The sequence below is a fragment of the Acipenser ruthenus genome, chromosome 53 (assembly GCF_902713425.1).
Source record: "Acipenser ruthenus chromosome 53, fAciRut3.2 maternal haplotype, whole genome shotgun sequence".
Taxonomy (NCBI): Eukaryota; Metazoa; Chordata; class Actinopteri; order Acipenseriformes; family Acipenseridae; genus Acipenser; species Acipenser ruthenus.
The window spans coordinates 6,471,669-6,487,492 of record NC_081241.1 but is presented as its reverse complement, the minus strand read 5'-3'; the positions used below and the strand labels follow the sequence as shown (position 1 = coordinate 6,487,492).

Genomic DNA, 15,824 nt, shown 5'->3' with positions numbered 1-15,824 from the left:
ACACTGCTGCCCCTAATAATAATAATAATAATAATAATAATAATAATAATAATAATAATAATAATAATAATAATAATAATAATAATAATAATAATAATAATAATAATGATGATGTAAACTGACAGAAGAGAAATGTTTATACATAGAGGAGACCGGCTCGACTGTGCATGTGAACTCATAATGAAGTACAGGCTTAACTGCCTGTGACAAGATGACAGAGGTTTGAGACTCAGAGACAGTTTTAAAGTTCAAAATAAAGTTTTTTAATAAACAAAAATAATCAAATAAATAGGCACAAGGGCCAAACAAAAAGGTTTTAACATAAAATAAACACAAAACAAAAAGCAAAACTTACAAAAATAAAGGTTTCCAGGCTGGGCGTTGCCTTCACTGGATTCAAACACAAACCAACAGAAAACCAGCACACACAAAACACTGGCTCCTTCTCCTTCCAGAACTCTCCTCTAATGGGAGGCTGAAGCCTCCTTTTATGCCAGGTGGCTCAGTCCTTAATTGAATAATTAATTAGTTGATTGCTCCCACCTGAAGCAATCAACCTGGGCAGGGAGGAGAATTTAACTCCTTCCCTGCCAGTATTTCTAAGGGCAGAGCCTTGCTCTGCCACACAGCCCATATAAATAAACGTTTGATCCCTGTGATTAATGCATTGACCTCTGTTATAAGCATTGCAGAGTGTTTGTTTCAGCTGGTATTTGTTCCACCCAAGTCCTCAGTGACTTAATTGGTCTAAATATTTAATAGCTGGATACATTTAATACCTAATCCAGGCCCCAAAATATTATAGGCAAATTTAACCTTGAATCAAGGACACATTTTAAATCATCAACTAAAATTCCTTGCAAAACAACATTTAAAAAAATGTCAAATTGAGTAAATAATAATTAGATCAATTAAGTAATTGTTAGCAGAAGTAGTGTCCCCTAACCTGGGATTGAACCCACGACCCTCCAGTCAAGAGTCCAGAGCCCCCCTAATCACTAATCCAGAGCCCCCCTAACCATTACTCCACACTGACTGTCGATTGGACTAAATAAGGCAAATCAGTATTGCTAGGCTGTTAACATCTGTTGCTAAGGAACTAACAGTAATGGCAGACATAGCTTAAACATCGATGAACAGAATGTGTTTAACCTGCTAAAATGATGTGTTTTGCTCAGGTTCAATGACAAAGCCTTCAGTGTCCTTGGTGTCCAGTTATCCTTCATTTCTACCTGGTGAAGTGGCCAACATCACCTGCACTGGCCCCTCCAGACTGCACACCAGCACTGATTTCTATCTGTACAGAAGTGGTTCTGGAAACTACATCACAACACAGAGAGCTGCACCTTCACAGACCAGCGTGACTTTGATTCTGTCTGACCTCTCTGAGTCAAAGCAAGGCAGCTACAGCTGTGTGTATAAAGTACAGGGGAGAAGTGAGACCTTCAGCTCACCTCACAGTGACCCTGTACACATCGCAGTGGGTGAGTGGACTTCTATTAGCTATACTGCTGCTGACACTGTCCTTCTCTTGAATCTGTTGGTAACCAATGAACACACAATTCTGTTCAGAACAAAGATGTTTAATCATCTGCTCTAAAATTAGCTTATTTCCAATTTGTATTTCACATATACAAGGATCACACTTGCTCTTTGTATTGTGTTTGGTTTTCTTCATGTTTTGGCAAACATACAGTAGCTTGAAAATGTAAAAGAAGACAGACGCTTGGCCAGCTGTGTGTAGACACCTGTTTAGTTGATCCCGATGAAATTGTTCAATGTGTTTGCTGTTAGGGGGCTCTCCAGGACCAGGACTGGAAACACACTGTATTAGAAATGATATGGGCTCTCCAGGACCAGGTCTGGAGACACAATGTCTATTAGAAATGATAGGGGCTCTCCAGGACCAGGGCTGGAGACACACTGTATTAGAAATGATAGGGGCTCTCCAGGACAACGGTTGGAGATCACTGGTGTGAGTACATAGATTAAAAAGTGTATCTAGAATGAACAGAATGTTTTTAACCTGCTAAAGTGCTGTGTTTCGTTCAGCTTCGATGACAAAGCCTTCAGTCTCCTTGCTGTCCAGTTATCCTTCATTTCTACCTGGTGAAGAGGCCAGCATCACATGCACTGGCCCCTCCAGACTGCACACCAGCACTGATTTCTATCTGTACAGAAGTGGTTCTGGAAACTACATCACAACACAGAGAGCTGCACCTTCACAGACCAGCGTGACTTTCATTCTGTCTGACCTCTCTGAGTCAAAGCAAGGCAGCTACAGCTGTGTGTATAAAGTACAGGGGAGAAGTGAGACCTTCAGCTCACCTCACAGTGACCCTGTACACATCACAGTGGGTGAGTGGACTTCTATTAGCTATACTGCTGCTGACACTGTTGGTAACCAATGATCACACCATCAGGGTCTTCATTGGCTACACCAACAGAACCCTCTCTCAGGACAGTGCTTTCTTATCCAGCTGTAGTGACACTAGTTTCGGACATTCCTGATTATTATTGAATTTCTTAGCAAACACCCTTATTCAACAATTGTTATAAAATATCACATTTTTGTTATATACATTTACCCATTTATACAGTTGAATTTTTTTTTTTATTGAAGCAATCTAGGTAAAGTTCTTTGCTCAAAGGTACAGTAGCAGTATCCCCCATCTGGGATTGAACCCACAATCCACCTGTCAGGAGTCCAGAGCCCTACCCAGCACACCACACTGCTGACTGTTGAACAATCCTCTTCTTTTCCAGTGTTTCTGAAGCAGCCACACATCTCTCTGAGCCCGGCTGGCGGTGCTGTTGAGAGAGGAAACAGTTTTGAAATCACTTGCAGCTCTGCAGAACGCTACACAGAGAGCACCTTCCTCCTCTTCAGAGTCTCTGCAGGTTTCAATGAGAGATGGAACAGATCAGCACCAACCATCAAGTCTGCCCTCTTCAGCTTCCCTGCTGCAGACTCCACACATGAGGGGAATTACTCCTGTCAGTATCAGACCCGGGTATCGGGGAGAGTGTTTGAATCCCAGCTGAGCGAGATGCTCCACGTCACAGTCACAGGTAAGCAGAAAACAAATCACCTTCTGTGGAGCACGAAATGTGTTGATCAGTTTCTGATGTTGTTGATTCATTAGTTTGCCTGATATAACTATGAACCGTCACTGTGCTGAATTTCAGTGTCTGATCTGTCACTGTGTTGTATTTCAGTGTCAGTATCTCTGATCTGTCACTGTGTTGTATTTCAGTGTCAGTATCTCTGATCTGTCGCTGTGTTGTATTTCAGTGTCAGTATCTCTGATCTGTCACTGTGCTGTATTTCAGTGTCAGTATCTCTGATATGTCACTGTGTTGTATTTCAGTGTCAGTATCTCTGATCTGTCACTGTGTTGTATTTCAGTGTCAGTATCTCTGATCTGTCACTGTGTTGTATTTCAGTGTCAGTATCTCTGATCTGTCACTGTGTTGTATTTCATTGTCAGTATCTCTGATCTGTCACTGTGTTGTAGTTCATTGTCAGTATCTATGATCTGTCACTGTGTTGTATTTCAGTGTCAGTATCTCTGATCTGTCGCTGTGCTGTATTTCAGGGTCAGTATCTCTGATCTGTCACTGTGTTGTATTTCATTGTCAGTATCTCTGATCTGTCGCTGTGCTGTATTTCAGTGTCAGTATCTCTGATCTGTCACTGTGTTGTATTTCAGGGTAAGTATCTCTGATCTGTCACTGTTGTATTTCATTGTCAGTATCTCTGATCTGTCACTGTGTTGTATTTCAGTGTCAGTATCTCTGATCTGTCACTGTGTTGTATTTCAGTGTCAGTATCTCTGATCTGTCACTGTGTTCTATTTCAGTGTCAGTATCTCTGATCTGTCACTGTGTTGTATTTCAGTGTCAGTATCTCTGATCTGTCACTGTGTTGTATTTCAGTGTCAGTATCTCTGATCTGTCACTGTGTTGTATTTCAGTGTCAGTATCTCTGATCTGTCACTGTGCTGTATTTCAGTATCAGTATCTCTGATCTGTCACTGTGTTGTATTTCAGTATCAGTCCTGATTCCAGTCGTGTCTGCTGTCAGTGCTGCTGCAGTGCTGCTGCTCTCAGTATTTCTCATACTCCTGAGATGTAAAAAGAGAAGGACAGACAGCAGAGAGGAAGTGAGGAGCGCTGCAGGTGAGCGACAGCAGAGAGAGCCGGCAGCTCTGTACCTTCAGTTTGATCATATGCATTCACATGTATTCACATGTATTCACATGCATTCACATGCATTCACATGTATTCATATGCATTCACATGTATTCACTGCCAGGCAACTTTCTTAGGACCCAGTGTCTCTAGGGATCAATTCAATCACTGATGTTCATGTTGGTGGTCAAATGATCATTATGACAGTGATTCAAGTTCAACACAAACAACTGGATTTAAATCATGGGGTTGTCAATGGAAGAATTCTCTGTCATGGTCCTCAAACCATGGCCAGGAGCTCCCATGGGGCGGTCACAATTGGCCAAGCACTGTCCGGGTGGGGAGGGCTCTAGTGGTTAATCCCTGTCTCACTGCGCACCAGCGACTCCTGTAGGTGGCTGGGCGCCTGCAGGCCAGCGGTGTTGTAACTGGATCTGTGTTCGTCCTCCGACGCGTCAGGTCTGGTTGGCTTCACTGTGGGCTTGCAATGTGAAAGGAAGTGGGCAGCTTGATAGCGCACGTTTTGGAGGATGCTTGAGTGCACTTGTCTTCGCCTCTCCTGAGTCACTGCAGGGGTCGTAGCGGTGAGAAAGGGTCTTTAAAACAATTGGACATTTCAAATTGCTTTAAAAATGGTCTATTTATAAATAACCCTTTTAGACGATAGACATTCCGAATTGCATTTGGCAGTAATCAGATGAATGCATGGTTTTAACCTGTCCAGTGCTGTGTGTTTGTCATTGATTATGTGCAGTCATTGTTTATGGGTACTGTGTTTTTGTGTGTGCTGATGCTGTTGTTCTATGTGCTTCTTTACAGTCAGGATGAATTCATACGTTTCCAAAGGCGCTGGTAACCTGCACTCTGAGGATGCTGATGAGGTCTATGCGAACACTGAGTTTTTCAAGGAAGATAAAGTTGACCAGGACTATGAAGAGATGAGAGCTGAGTTTTTCAAGGAAGTCACAGATGACCTGGGCTATGAAGAGATAAGCGAACCAGAGTATGAAAACTTTGATTTCAATCAGGGCAATAAGGGGGGAGCTGAAGAAGATGATATCTATCTGGATTTCGGTTAGCAGACAGTAACAAGGTGGAATTGTTTTACATTGAGGCCGGTACAGAAATAATCGCGAGGGGTGCTATAGAGATGATACTGAAAGAGTTTGTTAAAAAATCAAAGAAAATCAGCTTTGACAGATTTGCTCAAAGGCAGCGAACCAAAACATGATAAATAAGGATTTGCTAAGCTATAGAATGCCACTACATTAAAGTAAAACAAAAAACATATAGTATTATTTTTCCTTCATTTTTTAATGGTTATTTACCTTTAAATTTAGAGTCATTTTGTAAAGTGTTATTTTATGGTTGTATACCGTCAGGTTTACAGTGATTTAACATTAAAGTTTTTAACCTTCACAATTTACAGAGGTTTTGTAACATGATTTAAATGTTTGTAACACAGTGTTAAAAATGTGCTGAGTGTTCTCGACGCTTTGGCTGGGTTTAGAATTATTTTAGTATAAATAAGACCGAAGTTGAGTAATATTTTCAATATACATACACACATTATCAATAGAGGCTTTATCCTATAAAGCCGTGGTTTTCAACCTGCGGGTCGTGAAGCATGCTCAGGTGGGTCGCCACAATTTGGATTTGGGGAAGATTACATTTAACAATTATTATTACCATATAATACTTACATTTCTTAGCAACCCTAGACCCTGCCTTAGGATCTGAAATGATCCTGTTGCTCTGAACCACAGTTGTTGTTGTTGTTGTTGTTGTTATTATTATTATTATTATTATTATTATTATTATTATTATTCATGTTCTGGTCAGTCTGCTGTTGCACAGACTTTGGATTGTGTTGAAAAGATAAAAAGAAAAGCAAATGTTTACTGGTGGGTCATTGAGTTAAAAAGATTAAACTCACTGCTCTACATGGGGATTTTCAATATATTTTATGGGATTGGAACTGGACCTGTTTTTCACACGTGTCTTGTGTTTAGTTTTGTACAGCGTTCTGAGATGCCTTGGCATGCCATATAAGAGAATACATTTGTATTGTATTTTAAAATTATTTTACCTTAAGCTTTTTATGGCTATTTGCCATTCATATGAACAGTAATTTTGTAAAGTGTTATTGTATTATCATATTGGTGTCACGGTTTGCTGTGCTATTGAATACAACAGCATTAAAGTAAAAAAAACAAAACTATTTTCCTTCATTTTTTAATTGTTTTATAAACTTCAAATTTATGGACGTTTTGTAAAGTGATATTTTTAAGTTTTATTGTCATTTACCTTCTAATTTACAGTGAATTAAAATTATAGTTTTATATATATATATATATGTATATTACAATTTCCCCTATATGACATGTATATCTGCCTACTGACAAATATTGAAGGGCAACTTTCTTGCCTGTAACTATAAATATGCTTCTGGCTCTGGGTCACATTCTGAAATGAGGAAGTGGTTTTAGAAATAACATCACTTCCTGCCCCCTCTGCAAATATGGAAGACATCTGAATACAAATCTGCTTAAAACTCAATAGATGTGTTTTTGTTTTGTTTTTTTTACTAATAAAGTGTAGACTCAGAGTGGGGAACTAATACACTTTTTATTTAAGTATACCAGTGTACTATATATATCTTTCTCAGCACCTGTGAGTACAGTAGACACCCATATTTATTTATTATATGTTGGGAAAGAAAAACGGGTTTAGACACCCATGCCACATCATGAATTAATTTCTTTTGAAATAAGTATAGAGTCGTGTAACCCGCATGCACTTATCTGACCTTTTGCAGCACAGTATCTTGTGACTAATGAAAAAGGAGAGAGAGAAAGAGAGAGAGAGAGAGAGATTGCATTTGAAAAGCTTAGTATTCAATTCTAAAACAACCACTTAGAAACGTAACATTTTTTAAAATGGAAAACCATCTTTCATAGAACTTGGCTGGCTCTTAAAAGAGCCTTTGGTTTTAGAAGAAGTTCTTTAAGGGGGTTACAGCTTAAGCACGCTCCCTGCGGATGCGGCGCGCCCGCTGGATGTCTTTGGGCATGATGGTGACTCTCTTGGCGTGAATGGCACACAGGTTTGTTTCCTCAAAGAGCCCGACCAGGTAAGCCTCGCTAGCCTCCTGGAGCGCCATGACAGCGGAGCTTTGGAAGCGCAGGTCGGTCTTGAAATCCTGTGTGGTTTCTCTGACAAGCCGTTGGAAAGGCAGCTTGCAGATGAGCAGCTCGTGGATTTCTGGTAGAGGCGGATCTCCCTCAGAGCCACGGTGCCAGGCCTGCAGCGATGAGGCTTTTTCACGCTGCTGGTAGCGGGAACGCTCTCGGGCAGCCTTGGTAGCTTCCTAGGTGCCTTTCCTCCAGTAGATTTGTAGCATGTGGGACTCGGTAGCTAGGTTGGGAATGGTAAATGCTGGGTCTGTTTCTGTCTTTCATTCTTAAATACAATCTCATCAGGGGTGTATTTTCGCATTTTGATCGCAACAGAACCGGGTTAAGCGACCATTGACCAAGAACCCATGAACGTGACCACAACGCAAGAACAGACCTGCTCATTAAAAATGGCGGAGGTTGAAAATGTAGTCTCAGCAGTTATGAGTATTATTGATGAACCAACAGGTTAATGTATATATATATATATATATATATATATATATATATATATATATATATATATATATATATATATATATATATTGCCATAGATGTGTCTGTCAGAAGTTCTATACCAATAAATCATGCAAAATATATCTCTAGGCAAACGTGTTAGACTGCATTGCGATGCATATGGACTATAGGCAGTTTGTTCCAAGTGCTTTCATTGTATTTCACTTAGTAATGTGAAACGATTTAAAAAAAATGTGATCAACATCTACTGCGAGCAATCAATTAATTGTTTTGAGTCTAATGTGTATGTGTGTGTATGCGTGTGAGTGTGTGTGTATGCGTGTGAGTGTGTGTAGGTGTTTTGTGTGTGTGTGTGTTTTGTTTGTGTATGTGTGTGTGTGTGTGTGTGTGTGTGTGTGTGTGTGTGTGTGTGTGTGTGTGTGTGTGTGTGTGTGTGTGTGTGTTTTGTTTGTTTGTGTGTGTGTGTGTGTGTGTGTGTGTATTAGTTATATTCTTCCAAGCTACGGTGTTCAAGAGTTTGTTATTTTAGCCAAGATGAAAATAGCTAAACTTTAGAGATGCTAGTTGGGCCCCATAACCCATACAGCCACATCCTGTGAAACTGTTCACTTGTATTGTGCTTACACGTTACAGGATGGATCCACTGCTTTTTGTTATTTATATGCAACACAAACTTAGTTCAGGGTGTGTGAGCACATATTTTACATTTTGTATGCGTACATTTTGTCTACAAACACTCATGTATCCTATATACAGGTATATATATATATATATATATATATATATATATATATATATATATATATATATATATATATATATATATACAGACGTGCTCAAATTTGTTGGTACCCTTACAGCTCATTGAAATAATGCTTCATTCCTCCTGAAAAGTGATGACATTAAAAGCTATTTTATCATGTATACTTGCATGCCTTTGGTATGTCATAGAATAAAGCAAAGAAGCTGTGAAAAGAGATGAATTATTGCTTATTCTACAAAGATATTCTAAAATGGCCTGGACACATTTGTTGGTACCCCTTAGAAAAGATAATAAATAACTGGATTATAGTGATATTTCAAACTAATTAGTTTCTTTAATTAGTATCACACATGTCTCCAATCTTGTAATCAGTCATTCAGCCTATTTAAATGGAGAAAAGTAGTCACTGTGCTGTTTGGTATCATTGTGTGCACCACACTGAACATGGACCAGAGAAAGCAAAGGAGAGAGTTGTCTGAGGAGATCAGAAAGAAAATAATAGACGAGCATGGTAAAGGTAAAGGCTACAAGACCATCTCCAAGCAGCTTGATGTTCCTGTGACAACAGTTGCAAATATTATTAAGAAGTTTAAGGTCCATGGAACTGTAGCCAACCTCCCTGGGCGCGGCCGCAAGAGGAAAATCGACCCCAGATTGAACAGAAGGATAGTGCGAATGGTAGAAAAAGAACCAAGGATAACTGCCAAAGAGATACAAGCTGAACTCCAAGGTGAAGGTACGTCAGTTTCTGATCGCACCATCCGTCGCTTTTTGAGCGAAAGTGGGCTCCATGGAAGAAGACCCAGGAGGACTCCACTTTTGACAGAAAAACATAAAAAAGCCAGACTGGAATTTGCTAAAATGCATATTGACAAGCCACAATCCTTCTGGGAGAATGTCCTTTGGACAGATGAGTCAAAACTGGAGCTTTTTGGCAAGTCACATCAGCTCTATGTTCACAGACGAAAAAATGAAACTTTCAAAGAAAATAACACCATACCTACAGTGAAACATGGAGGAGGCTCGGTTATGTTTTGGGGCTGTTTTGCTGCGCCTGGCACAGGGTGCCTTGAATCTGTGCAGGGCACAATGAAATCTCAAGACTATCAAGGCATTCTGGAGCGAAACGTACTGCCCAGTGTCAGAAAGCTCTGTCTCAGTCGCAGGTCATGGGTCCTCCAACAGGATAATGACCCAAAACACACAGCTAAAAGCACCCAAGAATGGATAAGAACAAAACAGTGGACTATTCTGAAGTGGCCTTCTATGAGTCCTGATCTGAATCCTATCGAACATCTATGGAAAGAGCTGAAACTTGCAGTCTGGAGAAGGCACCCATCAAACCTGAGACAGCTGGAGCAGTTTGCTCAGGAAGAGTGGGCCAAACTACCTGTTAACAGGTGCAGAAGTCTCAATGAGAGCTACAGAAAATGTTTGATTGCAGTGATTGCCTCTAAAGGTTGTGCAACAAAATATTAGGTTAGCGGTCCCATCATTTTTGTCCATGCCATTTTCATTTGTTTTATTATGTACAATATTATGTTGAATAAAAAATCAAAAGCAAAGTCTGATTTCTATTAAATATGGAATAAACAATGGTGGATGCCAATTACTTTTGTCAGTTTCAAATTATTTCAGAGAAAATTATGCATTCTTCGTTTTTTGTGGAGGGGTACCAACAAATTTGAGCACGTCTGTATATATATATATATATATAAACACAACCAAATACTTTACGCAGATGTTAAGCCTTTTCTTTGCAAAGAATAATTTGTGAAGGTGTCCTGGACTCACTTTAAGGATTTTTTTCTGTTTACAAATTGACTTGTTAAAACAGAGTGTGTAAAAACAAGGGGGTGAGGGGCTCTTCTTTAACTTGTCATCTCTCGTGGTTATCTAACTTACACCCGTCCTATCTGGAGTGTAATGCAGTCACTTGATAACCACATTCTTCACAATACAGTATGCAGACTCTTTGACAGAGGGGCTCCTCCTCAAAGATCCTGAAAATAAAAAGCTAAAGTTTGAAGGCACTGAAATGAAGGAAAATAAATATCTCCCTCAGCTGGGAGGTAGTACCACCGTTTCATTGTTTACCAGGGGAATTATAACATGACTGAAATAAAATAGAGAAACTAAGTACCAATGTCACCTCCAAAGTATAATGTGCTTAATTTACATGATCAAATTGTATCTGATGCTCATTATATTTAAGAAGAAAATACATGCAGTAGACAGAACACACATATTCACTGGCAAATTGAACCCTTTTATTTCTTGTTGGCTCTAACAATGATAGGAGAAGCACTTTTAGCTACCAGGGGCATTGGGCCACAGCCAAGTAAGCTGTATGGTACAGTTTACAGTTTATAAACTAACTAATATAATGTATTACAATCGCATTTCAACCCTTTCTAGGCTGTTTTTACAGATGTAATTTCATTTAAAAATAAGTTACAATCATAAGTGATTCACGACCAAATCCCAATATTGTATAAATTAATAAATACAACAACAACTCTATACTTTAGTTTCATTTACCATTTTACTATAACAATTCATTTTCTTAAGATCAAAATTGACTTGAAACTACAATCTTTAAAACTACACACATGGCCCTGAACCGAGGAAAAACTACAAACACGTGACAGGAAGGGTGCTGACACTCCCACAATGCCCTGAGCACACTGGAGGAACTGCCAGCCACACTCGCAATTCAGTAAGACAAGCACTGACACTGAAAAGGTTTGTAGCGGTTTATTTTAAAAGTGTTTGTTTTTTCTTCAGTTTGAGTAAATGCCTTGGAACAAGTCTGACACAGCGGCAGCCGATAGTCAAGGTTTGTATTCTTTTTATTTTTAATGGACATTTTAATGTTTTAAACTCAATACACTTGGTACGGACATTTCAGAAGCTGACCGTGCTGTTTTACAAGTGCTTGTACATCCAGCTGTGTAAAATAAATAATGCAATAAGGTTTTTAAAATGTTAACTTAACAATGTATACAGGGTGTCACATTATTATTATTTTATTTTATTTTGTTTAATTATTTATCTATTCATTTATATGTGTTGTGTTAAGTATGTACATTTCAGGTTGTTCCTTATTTTAAACATCTTGTCTTTTTTCAACAGACTCGCTTCTCTGTTTAAGACCAGCCTGTGTCGCTTTACTTCTGTATAGGTGTGTTTAGATCTGTACAGCATCTGATCCTTGTTCATTTTAAAACACTTTGTCTTTTTTTAACATACACTCTTCTCTGTTTAAAGCCATCCTGTGTCGCTTCCTTCTGTGTTGGGGCAATATAGCTCTGGACATGTAGCCTCTCCACGTGTTAGCAATTCGCATTTCTCCCCTTTTAAATTGTTTTTTCATTTTTAAGTAACTGCATTGCAACCTTTTTTTTACCATTTAGTGCAATGATTCGCCATTGGTTCTGACCGACCAGCAACACCCTGAGCACATGACCAGCAACACCCTAAGCACATGACCAGCAACACCCTTAGCACATGACCAGCGATGCTGTTAGCCAGTGCTGGGGTCCCTAGTTTCTTATCTTCGAGCAACACCCCTTAGCTCCATGCGGGACAAAGTTTAGTGTACAATTCACATTGGTTAAAAATTAACATGGTGATATCTGCAATAGCGTATAACTACTGTCGGGCTGGAGTAAGTCTGGCTTGAGAAAGGGTTGCAATATCAAAGACTTGACTTGACTGGAAGCTGGACTTAAGCTGTACTTGAACAGTAAATCTAAAGTGATATAAAATGGCTACGAACACAATTAAATGTTTCTGTATTTGTTTCCCGGTAGAAACGGCAACAAGTATTAAAAATATGGCATGCGCATTTTTCAATTATTTTTTTGATTTAAAAATACTATTCGATACTTAATTGACATAGTTATAGACATTGTTGTCTATAAGGGGAAATATTACTCATTCTTTGAAACCGATAAGCTAACTAAATTAGATGTAATGTAAACAAACATTACATTACATATAAATGTAAAATCATAATGCTGTTACTGTTAATGAGCAAAATAAAGCTTGGGCAAAGATCGCCATAGCTGTGAACTGGCCAGTTACTAATTCCCATATTGAGAAATATGTCGAGTATATAGGATACTGTGTTTAAATATCAAAATTATACATTGGCTATGCAGCAGTGTGGAGTAGTGGTTAGGGCTCTGCACTCTTGACTGGCGGGTCGTGGGTTCAATCCCAGGCGGGGAACACTGCTGTTGTAAAAAATAATGTGATTATCTTGTAACAATTGTAAGTGGCTCTGGATAAGGGTGTCTGTTAAGAAGTAAATGTATTTAATTTATTCAGACATTCTCTTAAATACATCATGAATGTTGTATGAACAATATGTTTTGGGCTTAATTGTATTTTTCGGTGCTTATTTTGAGCTATTTTCGAGTTTTATGCAAATGGTTTTTTTGGGGGGGTTTCGTTTTTGATATACTGTATGAAATTAGTGTTTTCAGGTTCTTTCCTAAATGCTTGAGCGTTTATTTTTTTCTTTTTCTTTCACAATATGTATAGTAGTAACTCGACAGTACCTGCACTCTTAAGATGCCCCTTCTTTCCTTTGCTGTCTTCCACAACGAAATCCCTCTGGTCACGGGCACATTCTTCTGGGGTTTTTGTCTGGAGGTATTTTTGTACATTTCGCCACAATTCTGTTTTAAATCTTCCGTGTCTTAACTGGAATAGAGCTTGAAATCCCGTAACAAGCCTCCACCCTGATTGTAATCTTATTTTAAATCTCGCAAGCGGAGTCTCCAGTAGAAATGCAGGAATGTGCTGTCACTCAGTAGTTGGGGCGGGTTTAAAGTATTCCGAACAAATCAATGATGGATGCAAGTCAGGAAGGCGGGACATTGCCCAGCAGCACTGGGAAATGTATTTATTATTATTTTTGTTGAAGGTTTTATTTTGTAATGTGAATAGGGTAAAGTCATCATGAATAGATTAACCATTTCCACAGTTTTTCTGGTGTTTTCCGGTGTTTATTGGCTATCCATCGGTTTCATTTTTTTTTGTAGCAGGGGTGTTTTATCAGGTTTTATTGTTTAAAACCGAAAACCAGAAGCCCTAAATACTGTATATTCCATCACTTGCAATGGCGGGTATATTCTATGGGGTGCCAGTAGATGGCAGTGCAGCATTTAAAGCCGAGGCGCATGGAAGTGCAGACACGTCACAGATAGTAAGAATGATCATTGAGGAAATGGAACCGAAATGATGTTTTTTCCCCTGTCACGTGTTCTGATTCAAGTATGCTGCGATTTCAAATGTACTCATTAATATAAGGATAAACATCGGTGTTCGTTTTAGAATACTGTAACTGATTTGAAATGCTAAGTTGGACTTAGGCCACCCCTACCCAAGAAAGAAAGAAAGAAAGAAAGAAAGAAAGAAAGAAAGAAAGAAAGAAAGAAAGAAAGAAAGAAAGCTGGAAGGTAAAAACTATCTTTACAAATACTGGTTATGGAAACCAGGGGTGTGTACCGGTAAACGACTCAGCCGCCCGGACAGATAGTTTAGTGTTTTGTTAAAATTTAGTTCACACAGGTTTTGTTTAAACTGTTTATTTAGATTTCTCTGTTTTGTTTGTTTTTGAATAAAAATGTGCTTAAAAGCAGCTTGATGACTAGACTTGTTATTGACGCACCCACACAAACACAAACAGTGGTAAAGTCCTGCACCTTAACCTGACATAAAGGGCTTTACCACAAGAAACGAAGTACCTTATGAAACATGCAAAGCTAGTTATATTGTATATGTGTATTTGATATATATATATATATATATATATATATATATATATATATATATATATATATATATATATATATATATTTAAGTGGTAGTGCCCATCGATGATAGCTCTAGGGATTTCTCCAGGGCCACAGTGTCCCTTTGGTACTGTGCTGACCAGACTTGGACCCAGTCCTGTAAGTGCGGTCTCACCACTGCATTATACAACCTCCTCATATCCTCCTTGGATTTGTACTCTACATGGTGTACAGAATCCTCCATTGAATGACCCTGATCTTTGAGGGAGCAGTGGCTTGTGCAGTGTCATCCACACCCAGCCTCCCTTGCTGAAGGTCTTTTCATCAGCGCTGTTTAGAGACACACTAGATCAGGTCCCAAACCTCAGCACATGTCCTGGTTCATCACAGTATTGATCCACTGCGGGGGAGACTAGCAGGTTAGAGAAAGTGGCTCAGTGTCAGGGAACTGGTTATCTGAAAACAACTTCTTCAGCCTCTCCAAGCACTCCTCCAGCAGTGCAGCTCCAAATTGTGATAAAACCAGGTTAATAAAAGGAGGCTGTGCGGTCCAGTGGTTAAAGAAAAGGCCTTGTAACCAGGAGGTCCCCGGTTCAAATCCCACCTCAGCCACTGACTCATTGTGTGACCCTGAGCAAGTCACTTAACCTCCTTGTGCTCCGTCTTTCGGGTGAGATGTATTTGTAAGTGACTCTGCAGCTGATGCATAGTTAACACACCCTAGTCTCTGTAAGTCGCCTTGGATAAAGGCGTCTGCTAAATAAACAAAATAATAATAAATAATAAAACGAGCAGATCGCACTCTCAGAACAGAGGCCAGGGATTCTGCACTTCTCCAGGGACACACATTCCAATCCAATCCATTCCACACCTTACTGACCCCCTTGCTGACCCACGAAGAGGGGAAACAAGCTGATTCTAAAGTGGCACATTTTAAAACTGGATTGCGATGGACTTCACTATGCTCTCACCTTCAATGGGTTTAAAACTAAGGTATGCAAGAGCTGGAGGTGTGCAGCTGGTTTAGCTGATGAGAAGTGATGGACTGAGAGTATACAGTGTGGGGTGGGGAGTGTTGAGGAGGGGGTGCTGTTAATGAGAAGTGATGGATTGAGAGTATACAGTGTGGGGTGGGGAGTGTTGAGGAGGGGGTGCTGTTAATGAGAAGTGATGGATTGAGAGTATACAGTGTGGGGTGGGGAGTGTTGAGGAGGGGGTGCTGTTAATGAGAAGTGATGGATTGAGAGTATACAGTGTGGGGTGGGGAGTGTTGAGGAGGGGGTGCTGTTAATGAGAAGTGATGGATTGAGAGTATACAGTGTGGGGTGGGGAGTGTTGAGGAGGGGGTGCTGTTAATGAGAAGTGATGGATTGAGAGTGTGGGGTGGGGAGTGTTGAGGAGGGGGTG

General features: G+C 39.6%; 2 protein-coding genes across 3 annotated transcripts in view; both read left to right on the top strand.

Moving 5' to 3' along the window:
* The window catches only part of LOC117965738 (E3 ubiquitin/ISG15 ligase TRIM25-like), a 323,400-nt gene that overhangs the window by 282,292 nt on the left and 25,284 nt on the right, over positions 1 to 15,824 (top strand). The window lies entirely within an intron of this gene.
* Positions 1,019 to 5,949, top strand: LOC131723189 (uncharacterized). 2 transcript variants are annotated; one of them, XM_059016708.1, is made up of 4 exons: positions 1,019 to 1,484; positions 2,767 to 3,072; positions 4,054 to 4,182; positions 5,014 to 5,949. In XM_059016708.1, the coding sequence occupies exons 1-4, from the start codon at positions 1,184 to 1,186 to the stop codon at positions 5,271 to 5,273; spliced, it is 996 nt and encodes a 331-aa protein (XP_058872691.1). In that variant the 5' UTR covers positions 1,019 to 1,183; the 3' UTR covers positions 5,274 to 5,949. The 2 variants fall into 2 exon arrangements, with proteins under 2 accessions (XP_058872691.1, XP_058872690.1); XM_059016707.1 differs by lacking the exon at positions 1,019 to 1,484 and adding an exon at positions 2,013 to 2,358.